Below are 14,399 nucleotides of genomic sequence, written 5' to 3' on the forward strand. Positions count from 1 at the left end.
TGGCCAGCCTGGGCCCAGAAGGAGTGTCTGCCTCTCAGGAGGCAGAAGCAGAGACTGGGGCGGGGGAGGGCTAGGGGGCAGGACCTACCCGGGACTCCTCCAGGAGAAGCAGGCGGTACTTGTTCAGCATGGCCTGTGTGCGCCTCAGCAGCTGCGTGGAAACCGTCTCAAACTCTTCGTCCACTGCCGGAGAGAGGGGGCGGAAGCACAGAATCAATCTCTCTCTCCCTTTCACCGCGGGTCTTTTGTAGACATGGTGATGGGGAACGGAGCGCTGGCGGTGGTCTCTTCCAGAGCAGGGCCCTTCTCCCCTCCCCTCCCCCAAGGTGACCCTCGGCTATGCCAGGGACACAGACTCTTGGAAAGCTCAGGAGAGTGACCAGCAAGTCACAGCTTATGAAAACCAAGGGTCCTATTTAACAGATGAGGAAAACTGAGGCCCAGGGAAACTAAGGGTCCCAAACATGCAGGTGAAAGGGACCTCAGAGCAAAGCCCTCTTTTGTGCTTGGGAGGCAGAGGTTTGGGGTGTGAGAGGGTGACGGTGATGGGAGCTCCCGCCCCACAGGTGCTCGGGTGGGAGGGGGCCAGCAAGGCAGGACCCGGGGGTGGCCCTCACCTCTTCGGTGGTCGTGGGGCGAGGGCAGGGCCCCCTGGTAGACGTGGTAGGGCAGCAGGCGGCGCAGGGCATCCTCAAAGGAGGGGAAGGCCGTCTTGTAATCGGGGTGCAGCACGGAGCCCTGGTGCCGATGGAGATGCTCCAGAAAGCTGGGGGCCGAGGGCGCAAAAGGATGAGACGGGGAGGAAGACACCCTCAAAGCCCCCGGGGAAGCGTCCGTCCGCACCGCGGGGGCCAGGAACATGACACAATTAATGTTGTGTCAGAAACGAATAAATTCAGAGAAACTCGGGAGGGATGAGATGGATGGGAAGGGAGGGCGGCGGGCCCAGAACTCGGAGCACGTGGGCCGTCGTCACCCCCGTCACCTGCCGCCCACAAGTCTGGGACCATCCCAGGAGGGCACAGTCGCTTCTTCCCTGGTACCCCTGGTGCCTGGCACACTGTAGGCACTTAATAATGGCTTCACTGATGAACAAACACTAAAATGATGTAAACTAAAACCACAAAAAGACACCCCCCCAAAAAAAAACACTCCAGAGCTATCAGTCACTTGAGACCGGGCGCCCCTTCCTTCTTGCAGAGGCGGGAGCCCACTGGGCTCATCCCATCGGCCGCCTTGGCGGTTCGGATGGACCGGTTTCTAATTTGTTTTTAACATTTGTCAATGATCCTTTGGGGGGGAAAGGGGGTGAGGGATATATTCGGAAATGGCAATAAAGGCGATAAAAATAATTTGGAAAAAATACTAGCGGGAACAGATTTTAAAGAGGGGAGGGAGGGTTGTGGCCAAGGAGTCACCCCATTCCTTCTGTCTGTGTCATCTGCCTCCCCCCACCCCCGCCCCGGCCCAGCTCCCACTCACCAGGCCTCCTTGCTGGGCTGCACCGTGGCAGATTTCTTCAGGTTGCTCACTTTGCTCTCATACTTGGGAGACAGAGGGAGGGGAGGGAAAGGCTGAGAGTCCATCCGGAGCAGGCCCAATTGTCTCCCTGGTCCCCCCTCATGCCCTCCCTGCCCCCACTCCCTACCAGCTCAGCCTGGAGCCCCGAGACATAGAGAGGTGCCCCCGGCTTGGTGAGAAGGGACCAAGGGACCTCGCGGAGAAGGGACTGGGGGGGAGAGAATCTCACCTGGGCAGAGCAGCTAGGCCCCAGCTGGGGGAGCCCCTTGCCCACAAGCTGGCCCTGCAGGGGCCCCTTGGGAAGGCCTGGGCCAGGCCCTGAGCTCATGGCAACGACCTTAGGCTGGGGAGAAGTGGGATGGGGAGGGGGCACGGTACTGAGGGGGACCCAGGCAGCGCTCGCTGCCCATCTGTGGGGGCTCAGCCCCTCGAATCCAGCCAAACCCCACAGACATCTTATTGGGGTGCGAGGCTGCACGGGGGGCTCTCGGCTCCCCTGTTTCGCTGCAGGGTGACTCGCTGGAGTTAAAAGCTGGATTTCCTTGCTGGCATTTTCTGAAATGGCTCAGCTGCCCGCTGGCCATCTTGCCCTGTCCCCACTGAGAACCCTCTTGTCCAGGCTGGACAGGCCTAGTTCCGTCTCCTGGGGTGAGGGAGGCCCGAGCCTCGTGCCCCTGGAACCCCCACCCCTGGGACGGCGACAGGTTCTCCTCTGGTTCTCCCGACGAGGCCGCGGGGGGCCTGCTGCCGGCTGAGCCGCCTCTGTCCCGGCCCGGACCCAAGGCTCTCCTTGCTAGGCCTGGCCGGCTGGACCCTGGTGCGCCTCCCTCCTTCTCGCCCCCCAAGTCTCCAGAGCCGACCTCTCAGACCTTACCTGCCCCGGAGATGGGCCGGCCGTCTTTCCCGGCCCCGTGACCACCTTGGCCCCACCCAGGGCCGGAAGGCCGCCGCCAAACACTTTGCCGTCTGTGGAGATGGAGGAAGGGGCAGCCGAGATGAGGGCATGGGCACGGCGCCAGCCGGGGGGCCTCCCGCCCTCCCCTCACTCTGATCTGGGGCTCCCTCCATGCAAGGTGGGGTCTCTGTCCCCAGACTCAGGCCGCACCTCCCCCCAAGATCAGGGTCCCCCTTGTCTGCCTTGGGGTCCGAGTTCCATTTCTGGCCCCCACTGGTCCCGGCCTCTTCCCTGTGCCCCCTCCCCACGTACCTGTGCTGGCTGCGGGGGCAGGAGGATGGCTGGAGGCGGCCTGGGCTCCAGGTGGGGCCTGCCCAGTGACCAGGATGGAGGGGGCCGGGCTGGCGAGGGGGCCCAGAGTTGGGGGGGTCTGCTGGGAGGCTGGGGGACCCGCAGCTTTTCCCTGGAGAATAAGCCCAGATGGCACCTGGAGGGCATGAAGAAGAAATAAGCGTGTGGGGAGGAGAGGGGGGCGTGAGGACACGGGGCCCCAGCTAGCTTCCTCCTCGGAGGGGGGCTTTCGGGGCTGCAGCCACGCCTGGCGGCAGGGACAGGGGTCTCCCGCGGGGCCCTCAGGGTCACCTGGTGGAACCTGTCCAGAAGCGGCTTGGGCTGCGCCGCCGGCGTAGCCAGGGCCTGGAACGGGTTGGGCACCATCTGGAAGGTCCGTGGCGGCGGGGGGGCCGGAGGCTGCGGAGGGGGCTCTGGAGCAAGGTGGACCGCGGGCGTGGGCGTGGGGGGCTTGAGGGGCACTTGGCTCGGGGCAAATTGGAGCTGAAAGTGGGGTGAATTCGAGTGAGGGGCTTCTGGGGGCGCTGAGGCTGGCAGCCTGGAAGCGGTGTCGGAGGTGGGGGTCGCCAATTGGGCCTGCAGGTGTGGAGGGGGAGGGGCGGGGCCCTCAGGGGGCTGAGAGGGGGGCCGCAACGGGGGAGTCGGGGCCGTGGCGGGGGCCGGGGTCACGGCCCCATGGGGGGAAGGCCCCAGGGGGTTCTGGATGACAAAGAGCCCAGGCAGGGGCTGAGGCGGCGGGCAGGGGTGCAGGGGGGGCTCCGAGGGAGGCCGGGACACACTCTGGGGCTGGGAGGGGGGGCGCGAGTGGGGCCGGGAGGGGGGCCTGGAGGGCGGCCGGGCCGGGTGGGGGGAAGGCAGGTGAGGGCTGTCGCCCAGCGGTGGCGGGTGAGGTAGCGAAGGGGAGGAGGAAGCCCCTGGGACCTTCTGCTGAGCGGCCGAGATCTGGACGGGGAAGGAAAAAGCCGGGTCAGTCCTGGGCGCCTCCTCGGCCCCATCCGACCCCCTCCCGCCGGGTAGAAACTGCCCTTCCTTGTGGGGACCCCCCTGCCCTCAAGCCCCTCCCAGCCCCTCCCCCGCAACAGAAAGAATCAGGGTGGAGGTGGGGGGAGGAGGGGGGAGCAGACAGCGGCAGGATGGGGGATGGGAAGCACTGCAGATGCCGCCCCCTCCCACCCATCCTAGCCAGATCAAGGGGAGCCGTGGGCCAGAGCCCGGGGCGGCCGTCTGCTCGCCATATGTGGCGTGTCTGGAGACACACGGGCACACCTGGAGAGCGTGCGGTCAAGATGGAGTTCCTCGGCCTGGCGCCTGGGGAGGGGGGGCTGTCTGCCTGCCCGGCCCCTACACTGGACGCTCCCTGTCTGCCACCCCCCCATGCGGTCCCCGAAGATCATCCCCAGCCTTACAGGGCCGTGGTGGTCCGCCCGCGAGGAGGCGACTCCAGGCCCGGCGGCCACTCCCGTAACCCTCGGGCCGCGACCCCGAAGGGGCTGCCTCCGACCTGCGTCCCTTGGGCTTCTTCGGGAGGCGGGGGCCGAGACGCATGGGGTGGAGATCCCCCTCGCAGCGGGGGCTGAGACTTGGGGACCACCCCCCACTTACCCAAACCCTTCCCACTCTGTGGGACCCCTGGTGGGGGGAGCCTGGGGGGCTGCCCCCCCTCACTCCTGCTCTCTGACCTCCCTTCTCTGTCCCTACAAGAGCAAGACCTTCTAAACCCCAGAATTGGATTTGACATGGATCCCAATTAAATTTAATCTCATTAGAGTCAAAGCTTAATCTTATTAGGGTTAATGCTTAACTTCCTAGCCCAGCCTCAGTGTCTTAATCTGGGCAGTGGGAGGCGGCAGACCCTGGCTGTGTGCGTACTGTGTCATGTATCCCAATGACAGCCCACCTACACGGAGCGCACCTACTATGCGCTCGGCACGGGCAAGCACGCGTGTTTGTGGAACCTGCAGCTCGTGTCTGGTGTCGGGCCACGTCGCCTCCCTCCCAGACGAGCCCGCCGGGGAGGGCGTGGCTCTGTGCAGGCCGTCTCCCCCAGGAAGGGGAGCTCCTTGAGGATGGGACTTTCTTTGTATCCTAGGCCCTTAGCCTGGCATGCAGTAGGTGCTTAATAAATGCTTACTGACGGACTGACCGTTCCGGACACCCAGGCTCTCGGTGCAGCGGCCTCCGACTCCACTAGATTTGAGGGCTGCCATTTACCACTGGGGCTGCACAGTAAGGCTGTGGTCCACTAAGGCCTCCAGATCCCTGGGTTCTAAGACTGGATATGCCTGGGCCCGCAGTTCCCTTGGACGGAGCAGCTCTAGGACACTGCTGGACGACTGACCACATCTCAAATCCCTTATCATCTTCCCCTCCCCTGCTGCTCCGCTTGGCCACACCTGGCCCTGCCCAGGATGCCGCTGTCTCTGATGTCCTGCCGCCCGCCCCCCCTTCCTCCCCCCACCGCGAGAAGGCGGGGCTGCTTTTTGTAATTCAGAGAATCGCATCTCCTGGTTGGGGAGGGGTCCCCAGGCTCGCTGTCTCCAACTGAAGGGAGGAGAGAGGGGGCAGCCCCGGCACACAGTCCAAGGCTGCAAGAAGAAATCTCTTTCCCGACAGCCCTCTGTGGGGGAGGGGAGGGCGCTCCCCTCCCAGGCCGCGACGGGACAACCCCAACGTTAGCCCAAACCCGCCTCTCTGGTCCTTCCGCCCGGGCTGAGCCAGTCTGTCAAGAGGGCCGTGGGTTTTGTGCCCCTTCCTCCCCAAGTCTTAACATCCCGGTTCCTGCCAAGGGCCCTAAGTTCTGGCCTGCAGGCTCTTTGCCGGCCTGGTTCCTTGCCCCTCTGGCTGTCCCAGGTGGTCAAAGCCCTTTCTAAAATCCGGGGTTCCGCACCAAGGTTTGGGCCGACCATGGAGTCCAGCACCCTTGTATGTGGGAGCCACGCGCGCCGCTCCACGTGATCCAAGATGGCGGCCTTCTTTCATCTGCACTGAACCTCCCAAACCAGAGACTGGGAAAAGGCCCGGCTCCCCCCCGGCCTTGCTGCCTCGCACATTCTCTAGCCTTAGAATGCAACCTCCCTGAGACTAAGGACCACTTCCTTCACTGTCTTTGCAGTTCCTGGCACACAGCAGGTGCTCAATATATGCTTGTTGATTCATTGGTCCACTCAGCAAGCTCTTTCTCTCTCAGCCAAGCCAAGCCAACCTATGGCCCTCTCATTCACCTGCTTCATTCTGGCCTCTGTACACAGCAGTTGCTTAATAAATGCTTCCAGAATTGAACCTCTGTGGGCATACGGGCCTCATCTCACCAACTAAGCAAAGTCCGTTGAGCTCAGGGCCCTGCCTTAATTTTGCCCACCTAAGCTGGGCCCCCCTCGATCCCTCCCTGCCCCTGTCCTCTGCGGGCCCGGAGAGCCCCCGCCTTCACATCACCCCTGACCCTTCTGCCCACCATCCACAGGAGCCTGGCGCTGGCGCCCAAAGGGAGCTCAGAGCTTCGTGTTACAGACAAGGAAACCGAGGCAGCACCGAGCCCTTCAAGTGACTTGTCCAAATGCCTTCCTACTCGGCGGGGGTCCGAGATTGAACCCACGACAGCCGGCTTGCTGTCTGCACCGTGCTCCCTTTCTAGATGTCGTGGCCTCCCTGAGGTTTAAATGGCCCACTCCTCGTGACTGGGAACGGGGTTCAGCGGGCCCCCATCATCTCCCCTCACGCCAAGTGTTTAACACAGAGCCCAGCACACAGTAGGCGCTCAGTAAATGCACGCTGAATGAACGACGAGCGTCTCCCTCCCAAGGAAGCGACAGAGGTGGAAGCAGCGAGGGAGAAGAGGAGAAGCGAAAGCAGAAGCAGCACCCCCCCCAACCCAACCCCGAAGCAGCCCCCGAGCGGGCTTTGCCAGGAGAAGGGGCGGGGAGAGCTGGAGCGGGGGCTGGGCTCTACCTGGGGGGTCAGGGCCGGGGGAGTCTGGCTGGTGGGGAACTGAGGTATGAGGCCGGCTCCTTTGGTGTCGGGGGTGCCCGGAGCGGGGTCACGGGCCTGCGGCTGGCCCGCGCCGCTGCTGACTATGACAGAGGCGGGTGCGCTGCTCGAGGTGCTGGGGGCCGAGACAGCGACGCTGTAGGCGGGCAGAGGCAGGGAGAGGTGGGCGCCCTCCATGGGCAGCGGGAGGTACGGGGGCTGCTGGCTCCTCTCCTTCTGAAACAGCCCCAAAGGGTCAGCGGTCCCTGCCCGGGGACAGGCTTCCCCACCCTCAGGGGCGTGGCCCTGGCCCCAGGGGGCTGCGGGGCGGCCCGTCCCCCAAGGTCCGGCCCACGCCTGCCGCTCCGTAGGCCCCCTGCCGTCATGGGGCAGAGGCGCCCGCCTCCTCCTCCTGTTGGTCTCCCTGGGACCTTCAGCAGCAGCCCTCCCCCCTCCTTCCCCGCCCCTGCCCCTTCCGGTTACCTGGGGCAGGAACATCTGCATGGACTCCTGAGTGATGACGGCCGTGGTGGTGGCTGGCTGTCCCAGGATGATCTTCTCGGGGCTGGAGGCCAGGCTGGGGCTCGGCTGGGGAGTCGTGGGCTGCGCCGGGGCCGGGACCTGGGGGGCCGGGGGTGGCGGCTGCTGCGGGAGGCCCAGCGGCAGCGGGGCCGCGGGAGGCACTGCGGCGGCGGAAGGGGCCTGGGGGGCCGCCTGCACGGCGAGGACGGGGGCCGCCTCGCTGCCGGGCCGGGGCCGTCGCGGGCTGGACCAGGCCCTCGGCCGCGTTGAGCATGGCCACAGCGCTGGGGGGCAGCGTGACCCCCTGGAGGACGGTGGCGGTGGCCGCGGGTCCGGCGGGAGCCGGCTGGCTCTGGGTGGGCAGGCTGCTGGCCGCCAGGCTCACGGGGCATCTGGAAGAGGGTGGGCTGGCCCACCTGGATGGGCGCAGCGGAGAGGATGTGGGCCGCCCCGTGGCCGCCCGCGTGGGGCGCCAAGACGGAGCCCAGGCTGAGTGGCCCCGCCAGGTTCTGGTTGGTGAGGATGGGGTTGGCGATGAGCTGGCCCCCGGTGTGGGGGGCGGCGGCGGCCGCAGCCAGAATCTGCCCGCCCACGTTGGCGGGGAGGGCCGAGATGGGCTGGGGCAGCTGGACGGCGGGGGCCCCGGGCAGGAGGAACTGGTTCTGGCCCTGGAGCATGTGCTGGGCGGGGATCACGATGCTGCTACCCTGGTTGAGGAGGTGGACGCTCATGGGCTTGCTGAGGGTGCCGGGCGGGGGGGCCGCCGAGGTGCCCGGCGTGCTGCCCACCGAGGCCGGGGGTGGCTTGAAGACATTGGCCGGCAGCGCGGGCGGGAAGCCAGACAGCACGACGTTCTGGCCCGCCTTGCCCGCAGCCATGAAGGTGAGGTTGGAGGGGGCCTTTGGGGGCTGTGGCAGGCTGGCCGCCTCGCCCTGGATGGTGAGCGTGGCACCGGCGGCACCGAAAGGCTTGGGGGTGAGCTGGTAGAGCTTCGGGGGCAGCACGCCCGCCGGCTTGGGCTGGATAGGCGTGGGCGTGCGGTGCAGGATCACGTTGGGCGCCGGCACCAGGGAGGAGGCTCCGAGGCCCGAGGCCACCGCCAGCGGCTGGCCCCCGGGGCCCGCGGCCCCGCCTGCCGCCGTCCCGGGCACCCCGCCCCCGGCGAACACTGAGTTCCCGTTCAGGGTGGTGGCGACGGCGGCCGAGAGGTTCTTCTGAATGACCAGGCCAGCCCCCTGTGGGGAGACCCCGGCAGAGGCCAGCGTCACAGGCCCAGGTTCGGTCGGCGCCGCTGGGGCCAGGTAGCCCCCTACTGGCACTTGCTTGGCGAGGAGCTGGGGGGGCCGGCGGGTTGAGGGCCATGACGGACTGCCCCACCACCTGGATGGGCGCCAGGCCCAGGGCAGCGGCCGTAGCGCCCCCGGGGCTGCCGTTGGGCAAGCCTTGAAGGCCGGGGATGGGCTGCAGAGTCACGTTGCCCAGGCCGACGGGCTGCAGGAAAGGCTGGACGCTGAGGGCCTTGTTCACGTTCACCACGTCGGGCGGCTGCACCAGGGCCTGGTGCGTCAGGACGGCCGGGGGCTGCAAGCCCAGGAGGTCGGCGCCGCCGGGGAACAGAGCCTGGGCTCCGGTGGCCGCGGCGCCCCCCGCCCCGCCGGCTCCACCGCCGTCCGCCGGCTGCAGGGTGGGCAGCTGGAAGGGGCCCAGGTCCAGCTCGGCCTCGGCTTCCAGAGTCTGCTCCGTGATGTTGGCCTCCTGCAGGCTCTGCTGAAGGATGTCGCACGGCTGCTCGGCGCCCCCAGACCCGCCGCCCCCGCCGCCCCCGGCGGACGGAGAGCCCAGGATGTCATCCTCCAGGAAGTCCAGGTCCACGCTGGTCGCAGGCTGGCTGGGCTCTGGGTTCAAGTGGTTGCCTGGCGCTTCTTGAACATGGAGCTGACGACGGAGTGAGGTGGCAGCGAGGGGGAGGAAGAGAGAACACGGTTAGAACCAGAACCGACCGCGAGCTGCGACGTCCGGGCCGAGATGTCAGCGGGCCGCTCTCGCCTCTCCGAGGACGTCGGCAGCTCCCTGGCGCCCGCGGCCCCTTCCAGCCCCCCACCCCCCCGTTGCGCCCATTCAGCCGACTTTTCCTCTCAGTCACTCCCTTCTGGTGGGGTACGGCTGCGGGGAGGGGGGGGTAACAGCGAATTCTACCACCTAAACTCAGATCCGCCGCCATTGCTACAGGTGACGGGGGCAGGGAAGAACTCTGGGAACCTTAAATGAACTGAACCTACTCTGGTGGTGATTGTTTTTTTTTTTTTTTTTTTTCTGAGGTAATTGGGGTTAAATGACTTGCCTAGGGTCACACAGCTAAGATGGGTCAAATTTGAACTCACATCTTCCTGACTCCAGGGCTGGGGCTCTACCCACTGCGGCCCCTAGCTGCCCCTCTGGTGCTTCTCTCCAGCTGCTTAGAAAGGCAGGCTCCAGGTTTTTTTGGGGGGGACAGCCACAATAAAATGCCTCCTCCTCCCTGAAGCTTTCCCCGATTTCCACAGGGGGGACTGATCTTCCCCTGCAGGGGGTTCTGGGGGGAATTACTCAGTAAAGTACTTGTCACATCACAAATGTCGGGGGCCGGGCCGATGTCCCCTTCCTTCCTCAGCCTGGAAAAGCCTCAGGCTCTGTCACCCAATTGGTGGAGCCGGCCACCTGCCCTCGGCAGGAGCTTAGGGTGCCCTAAGAGGGGCCGCCCAGCCCACCGCCCGCCCCTCATCTGACACATGCGGGGGGGCTCGGGTCCTTCCCAGTCACTGAGGAGTGAGATTTGAATCCAGCTCCCTGGCCTCCTGTGAATTATAGACTCCTGGAGCTGGAAGGAAGCCCCTTAGGTTACAGCTGAGACCCAGGGACGGCCAGCAAGTGCCTCGCGCTGAGCCCCGTCCTTCCAGAGCTGAGGGGCTCGGACAGATCTCGGGGACTCCTGCGCCTACATCTGACGGGCCCGACGGCTGTTGGGCCAGGGGCTCACCGCACCCTTCGGCTCGCTCTGATCGCCAACAAGCTCTTTCAAGCACAACTGGCCCAAACCTCTCCCTTGGGGTGCTCCAGAATTTGCTCCCCACAACATATGGAGAAGCAGAGCCCCGAATTCAACCGAAAAACTCTTAGTTTTGTGCCACAGTCACCCAGGAAAGAGATGAAAACAACCTGAGAATGAGTCTCTGCTCTGAGTGGCCTCCTGCTATCCCCACGAGACAAGAGGCCAGGCGGGAGATAACAAGGGCCTTTCTTTGTAACCCCCAACTTAGAACGGGGCCCAGCACACAGTAAGAGCTTAATAAGTGCTTGCCGACTGACAGATGCTTTCAATGACAGGGCCAGTTCATAGGAGGGAAGAGACTGGCTGACTGCTAACAAAGCAAGCAAGCATCAGAAACGCGTCTGGCTGCAAGGAGCTCTTTGTTGGGGGATGACGGATGTCCCCTCGTTCACGCTCGCCTGACGTGCGCACAAAAGCAGCGGGAGCCGCCTTGGGCTCCCTCCAGCAGTCGCCGGCCTTCCAGGGAGAACTGCGGGCACTCTAAGCCGCCGCCCGCAGGGAGCCACAATTCAGCGGGGCTCGGTGCCGCCCAGCTGAGCCCAGGCCGGCTGATTGGCCACGGGCTGCCCTGCATCATAAAAACTGAGGGCGTTAGGGCGAGGAGGAACACCCGACAGAAGAGAGCAGAATGCTTCAAAAAGGGAGCCAGGGGTGCAAAGTCCACTCCCTCTGAGTCAGGTCTCCCACGCTGGGCATCCCCTCCAAGGGAGACAAGCACAGGAAATAGGGAATGGCTGAACCCACTGGGATCCATAAGCATGATGGGAAGTGTCTGATGAGGAAACCAGGAACACAGAGAAGAGGGATCTGATGTCAGGGGGAGGAAGGCAGAGTCTATGCAGACACAAAAATAAAGGGGATGCTGGGTAATGAGAATGGTAACGAGAAGGCTAGGGACCTACAGAGGAGGAGGAGTGCCCTTACCATCTGCCTGAGGATGAGGTACTTGGTCCTAAGGAAGTGCCTGGGACTTTTTCATTCACTGCTTCAAGGAATGGTTCAATGGGTAGGGCAGGGGGAAGGGTGCTACCGGGTACCATAGTGCACAGAGTTCTGAGGCTGGAGTCAGGAAGACACCATCCTGAGTTCAAATCCAGCCTGAGATTCACCAGCTGTGTGACCCTGGGCAAGTCACTTAGCCTTGCCTGCCTCAGTTTCCTCATCTATAAAATGAGCTAGAGAAGTCTTTCAGTACCTCTGCCAAGAAAACCCCCAATGGGGTCACAGAGAGTCAAACATGATGGAAAAAAGACACAAAAAATGGGGAAGGGATATATTCTTAAAGGAAAGTAATGGAGAAACAAAAAGTATGTATTATGAAACATGAATTTTTGTAAAATATAAGAGCAAGGGAATCATTAGAGACAGTGCAAAGGTCTGAGTGACTCCCTGGGCTCGGCTTCTTCCTCTCTGAAATGGGAGTGATAATTAACGATTAATAATCATTAATTTTTTTTTCCCCCTGAGGCAGCTGGGGTTAAGTGACTTGCCCAGGGTCACACAGCCAGGAAGTGTTAAGTGTCTGAGACCAGATTTGAACTCGGGTCCTCCTGACTTCAGGGCTGGTGTTTTATCCACTGCACTATCTAGCTGCCCCAATAATTGTTATTATTGTTCATGACAGGAGCTGATCTTGGGGGGGGGGACCCCTGTAAAACCGTTCAAGCCTCCAACATGGCTGTGTCATTTGAGCCTCACAACAAATGTACACTGGAGACCATGGGCTTTACCCATTCCCTTTTACAGATGGGGAAACTGAAGCTCAGAGGGCTAAGGGCTTTGCCCAGGGATCTATCAGAAGCCAAGCCATTCTGGCTCCAAGCCCAACATTTGTTCCTCCGCCAATGTCATGGGTTTGATCGCTATGCTATGGAGATGGGAGCTGTGACTGACAACGAGGAGACTGCAGGGAGAGAGAAGCGAATGCTCTTCTGAGATCAGGAAACAAGAAACCCAAGGCTTAATGACTGCTTGGGAACGCTGTGCTTCTCTATCGTAATTTCTGGGCATTTGAGAGGACTTGGATATAGGGACCGCACATCACAGCACAGTGGGCAAGGTGGGGGGGCTTTTAAACTTTGGTTCTTAAGGCCCTGAATTACCTGGCCCAGGCCTGCTATTCCAAACTTCGGTCCTTAAGGCCCTGAATTACCTGGCCCCGGCCTGCTATTCCGAACTTCGGTCCTTAAGGCCCTGCACAACCTGGCCCCGGCCTACTATTCCGAACTTCGGTCCTTAAGGCCCTGCACAACCTGGCCCCGGCCTGCTATTCCGAACTTCGGTCCTTAAGGCCCTGCACAACCTGGCCCCGGCCTGCTATTCCAAACTTCGGTCCTTAAGGCCCTGCACAACCTGGCCCCGGCCTGCTATTCCAAACTTCGGTCCTTAAGGCCCTGCACAACCTGGCCCCGGCCTGCTATTCCAAACTTCGGTCCTTAAGGCCCTGCACAACCTGGCCCCGGCCTGCTATTCCAAACTTCGGTCCTTAAGGCCCTGCACAACCTGGCCCAGGCCTGCTATTCCAAACTTCGGTCCTTAAGGCCCTGCACAACCTGGCCCCGGCCTGCTATTCCAAACTTCGGTCCTTAAGGCCCTGCACAACCTGGCCCCGGCCTGCTATTCCAAACTTCGGTCCTTAAGGCCCTGTACTACTAAGGCACCTGCACTTCCAAACTTATTAAACATGACTCCCATTTCCCCATTCTATAAATTCTAGCCAAACTCGCCTCCTGGCAGTTCTTCACATATTTTTCACTTCCCACCACCATGCCTTTGCAGTGGCCATTTCTCATGCCTGGAAAACGTCCTCCCTCTTTGCTTCTTAGAATCCCTGGCTTCCTAAGATTCAGCTCAAGTTAATTTTTCTCCCAGGCCCCCAATTGCTAACAAGCATCCTGCTTTTTAACCTTATGTTTATATTAATTTTGAATAGATTTTTTAAAGTACCTATCAATTACAATAAAATGCAAGCTCTTTGAAGATTCATTTTCTCCTTCTGTGCTAAACCCCAAACACAATGCTTGGCACACAGCTGGTACTTAATTAATGCAGATTGACACACCTCCTTTCTCATGTATGTAAAATCTGAATGATCCTTGATGAACACACAGGAAGGAACCAGGGAGACTTATCCCAGACAATTTGCTGGGACAGGCCCTGAATGCGGGGGCCAAAGTGTTTAGGGCTGAGAGAGACCTCAGGAGCCACAGAATCCACACTTTTCCTCTTGCAGGAGAGACTTAAGACTGGGGAGAATGACTTGCTGGAGCTCCCACTGTCAGTGCCTGAGGCAGGGTGCGAATTCCGGCTTTGCCGGCCCCCTCTGGCACCCCTGTCCTCCGTGTCCCACAAAACTCGGGGTTGCGGATTAGAGAGCATGACGGTAAGGTTCTTTTCCTCATGGGCTCGATTTGCCATAATTACACCAGTCATGACTGGAGCAAGCTAAGGTTTGCGAGGCGCTCCCTGCAGACGAGCTTGCTGAGCCCTTCCCTCAGCCGAGGGCCGCCATCTGCACTCATCTTCCTCTCTGGCCGACTTCTCGTTCTTGTGGCTCCCTCCTTGGGAAGGGGGGCTGGGCCGCCACCCCTTCCTTTCTCCCCAGGACTCCCAACCGCCCACTCCCATCCTTCCACCCTCCCCCCAGGCCACTCACCCCAGCCCCTTCAAAGAAGGCACTTGTGGCTTCCCCCGTGTTATCCAAAAGGTCATCGCTGTCAATCTGTAAAGACACCCACCCGATGGCAGGCCAAAGGTCAAAGGTCTGGTAGGGAGGCCCGTCCCCTAAGTTACAGCATTGCTCTGTCCTAGCTGGGGGTCCCCGTGGTTCTGGTCTGCCAATAATGCTGCATCTTCCAGGGAGAGTTAGGCCGGCAAGCTCACCGCCATGCCCTTCGGAAGGAGGGCACCAGGAAAGGGAGACCCCCAGCTTGTGCATCCAGCTAGCCCCCTGCCTGGCTGTGCTCCCTGCCCAAAGGCCCCAAGGCTCCTGACCCCATGACTTACTTTCTCTGATCCATGTAAAAAATCGTTGAGGGCCTGAGGGTCACTGTAAGGAAA

General features: G+C 62.1%; 1 protein-coding gene across 1 annotated transcript in view; it reads right to left on the reverse strand.

The window, feature by feature from the left end:
• Positions 1–14,399, reverse strand: part of BICRA (BRD4 interacting chromatin remodeling complex associated protein) — an 85,566-nt gene that overhangs the window by 3,443 nt on the left and 67,724 nt on the right. Inside the window, 13 exon segments of the mRNA XM_074306915.1 lie at positions 89–183; positions 618–766; positions 1,483–1,544; positions 2,396–2,487; positions 2,729–2,903; positions 3,059–3,709; positions 6,713–6,964; positions 7,214–7,475; positions 7,477–7,640; positions 7,642–8,592; positions 8,594–9,187; positions 13,996–14,061; positions 14,346–14,388. Coding sequence (XP_074163016.1) covers positions 89–183; positions 618–766; positions 1,483–1,544; positions 2,396–2,487; positions 2,729–2,903; positions 3,059–3,709; positions 6,713–6,964; positions 7,214–7,475; positions 7,477–7,640; positions 7,642–8,592; positions 8,594–9,187; positions 13,996–14,061; positions 14,346–14,388 — 3,556 coding nt within the window.

Source organism: Sminthopsis crassicaudata, chromosome 3 (assembly GCF_048593235.1).
Source record: "Sminthopsis crassicaudata isolate SCR6 chromosome 3, ASM4859323v1, whole genome shotgun sequence".
In the NCBI taxonomy this organism is placed as follows: Eukaryota; Metazoa; Chordata; class Mammalia; order Dasyuromorphia; family Dasyuridae; genus Sminthopsis; species Sminthopsis crassicaudata.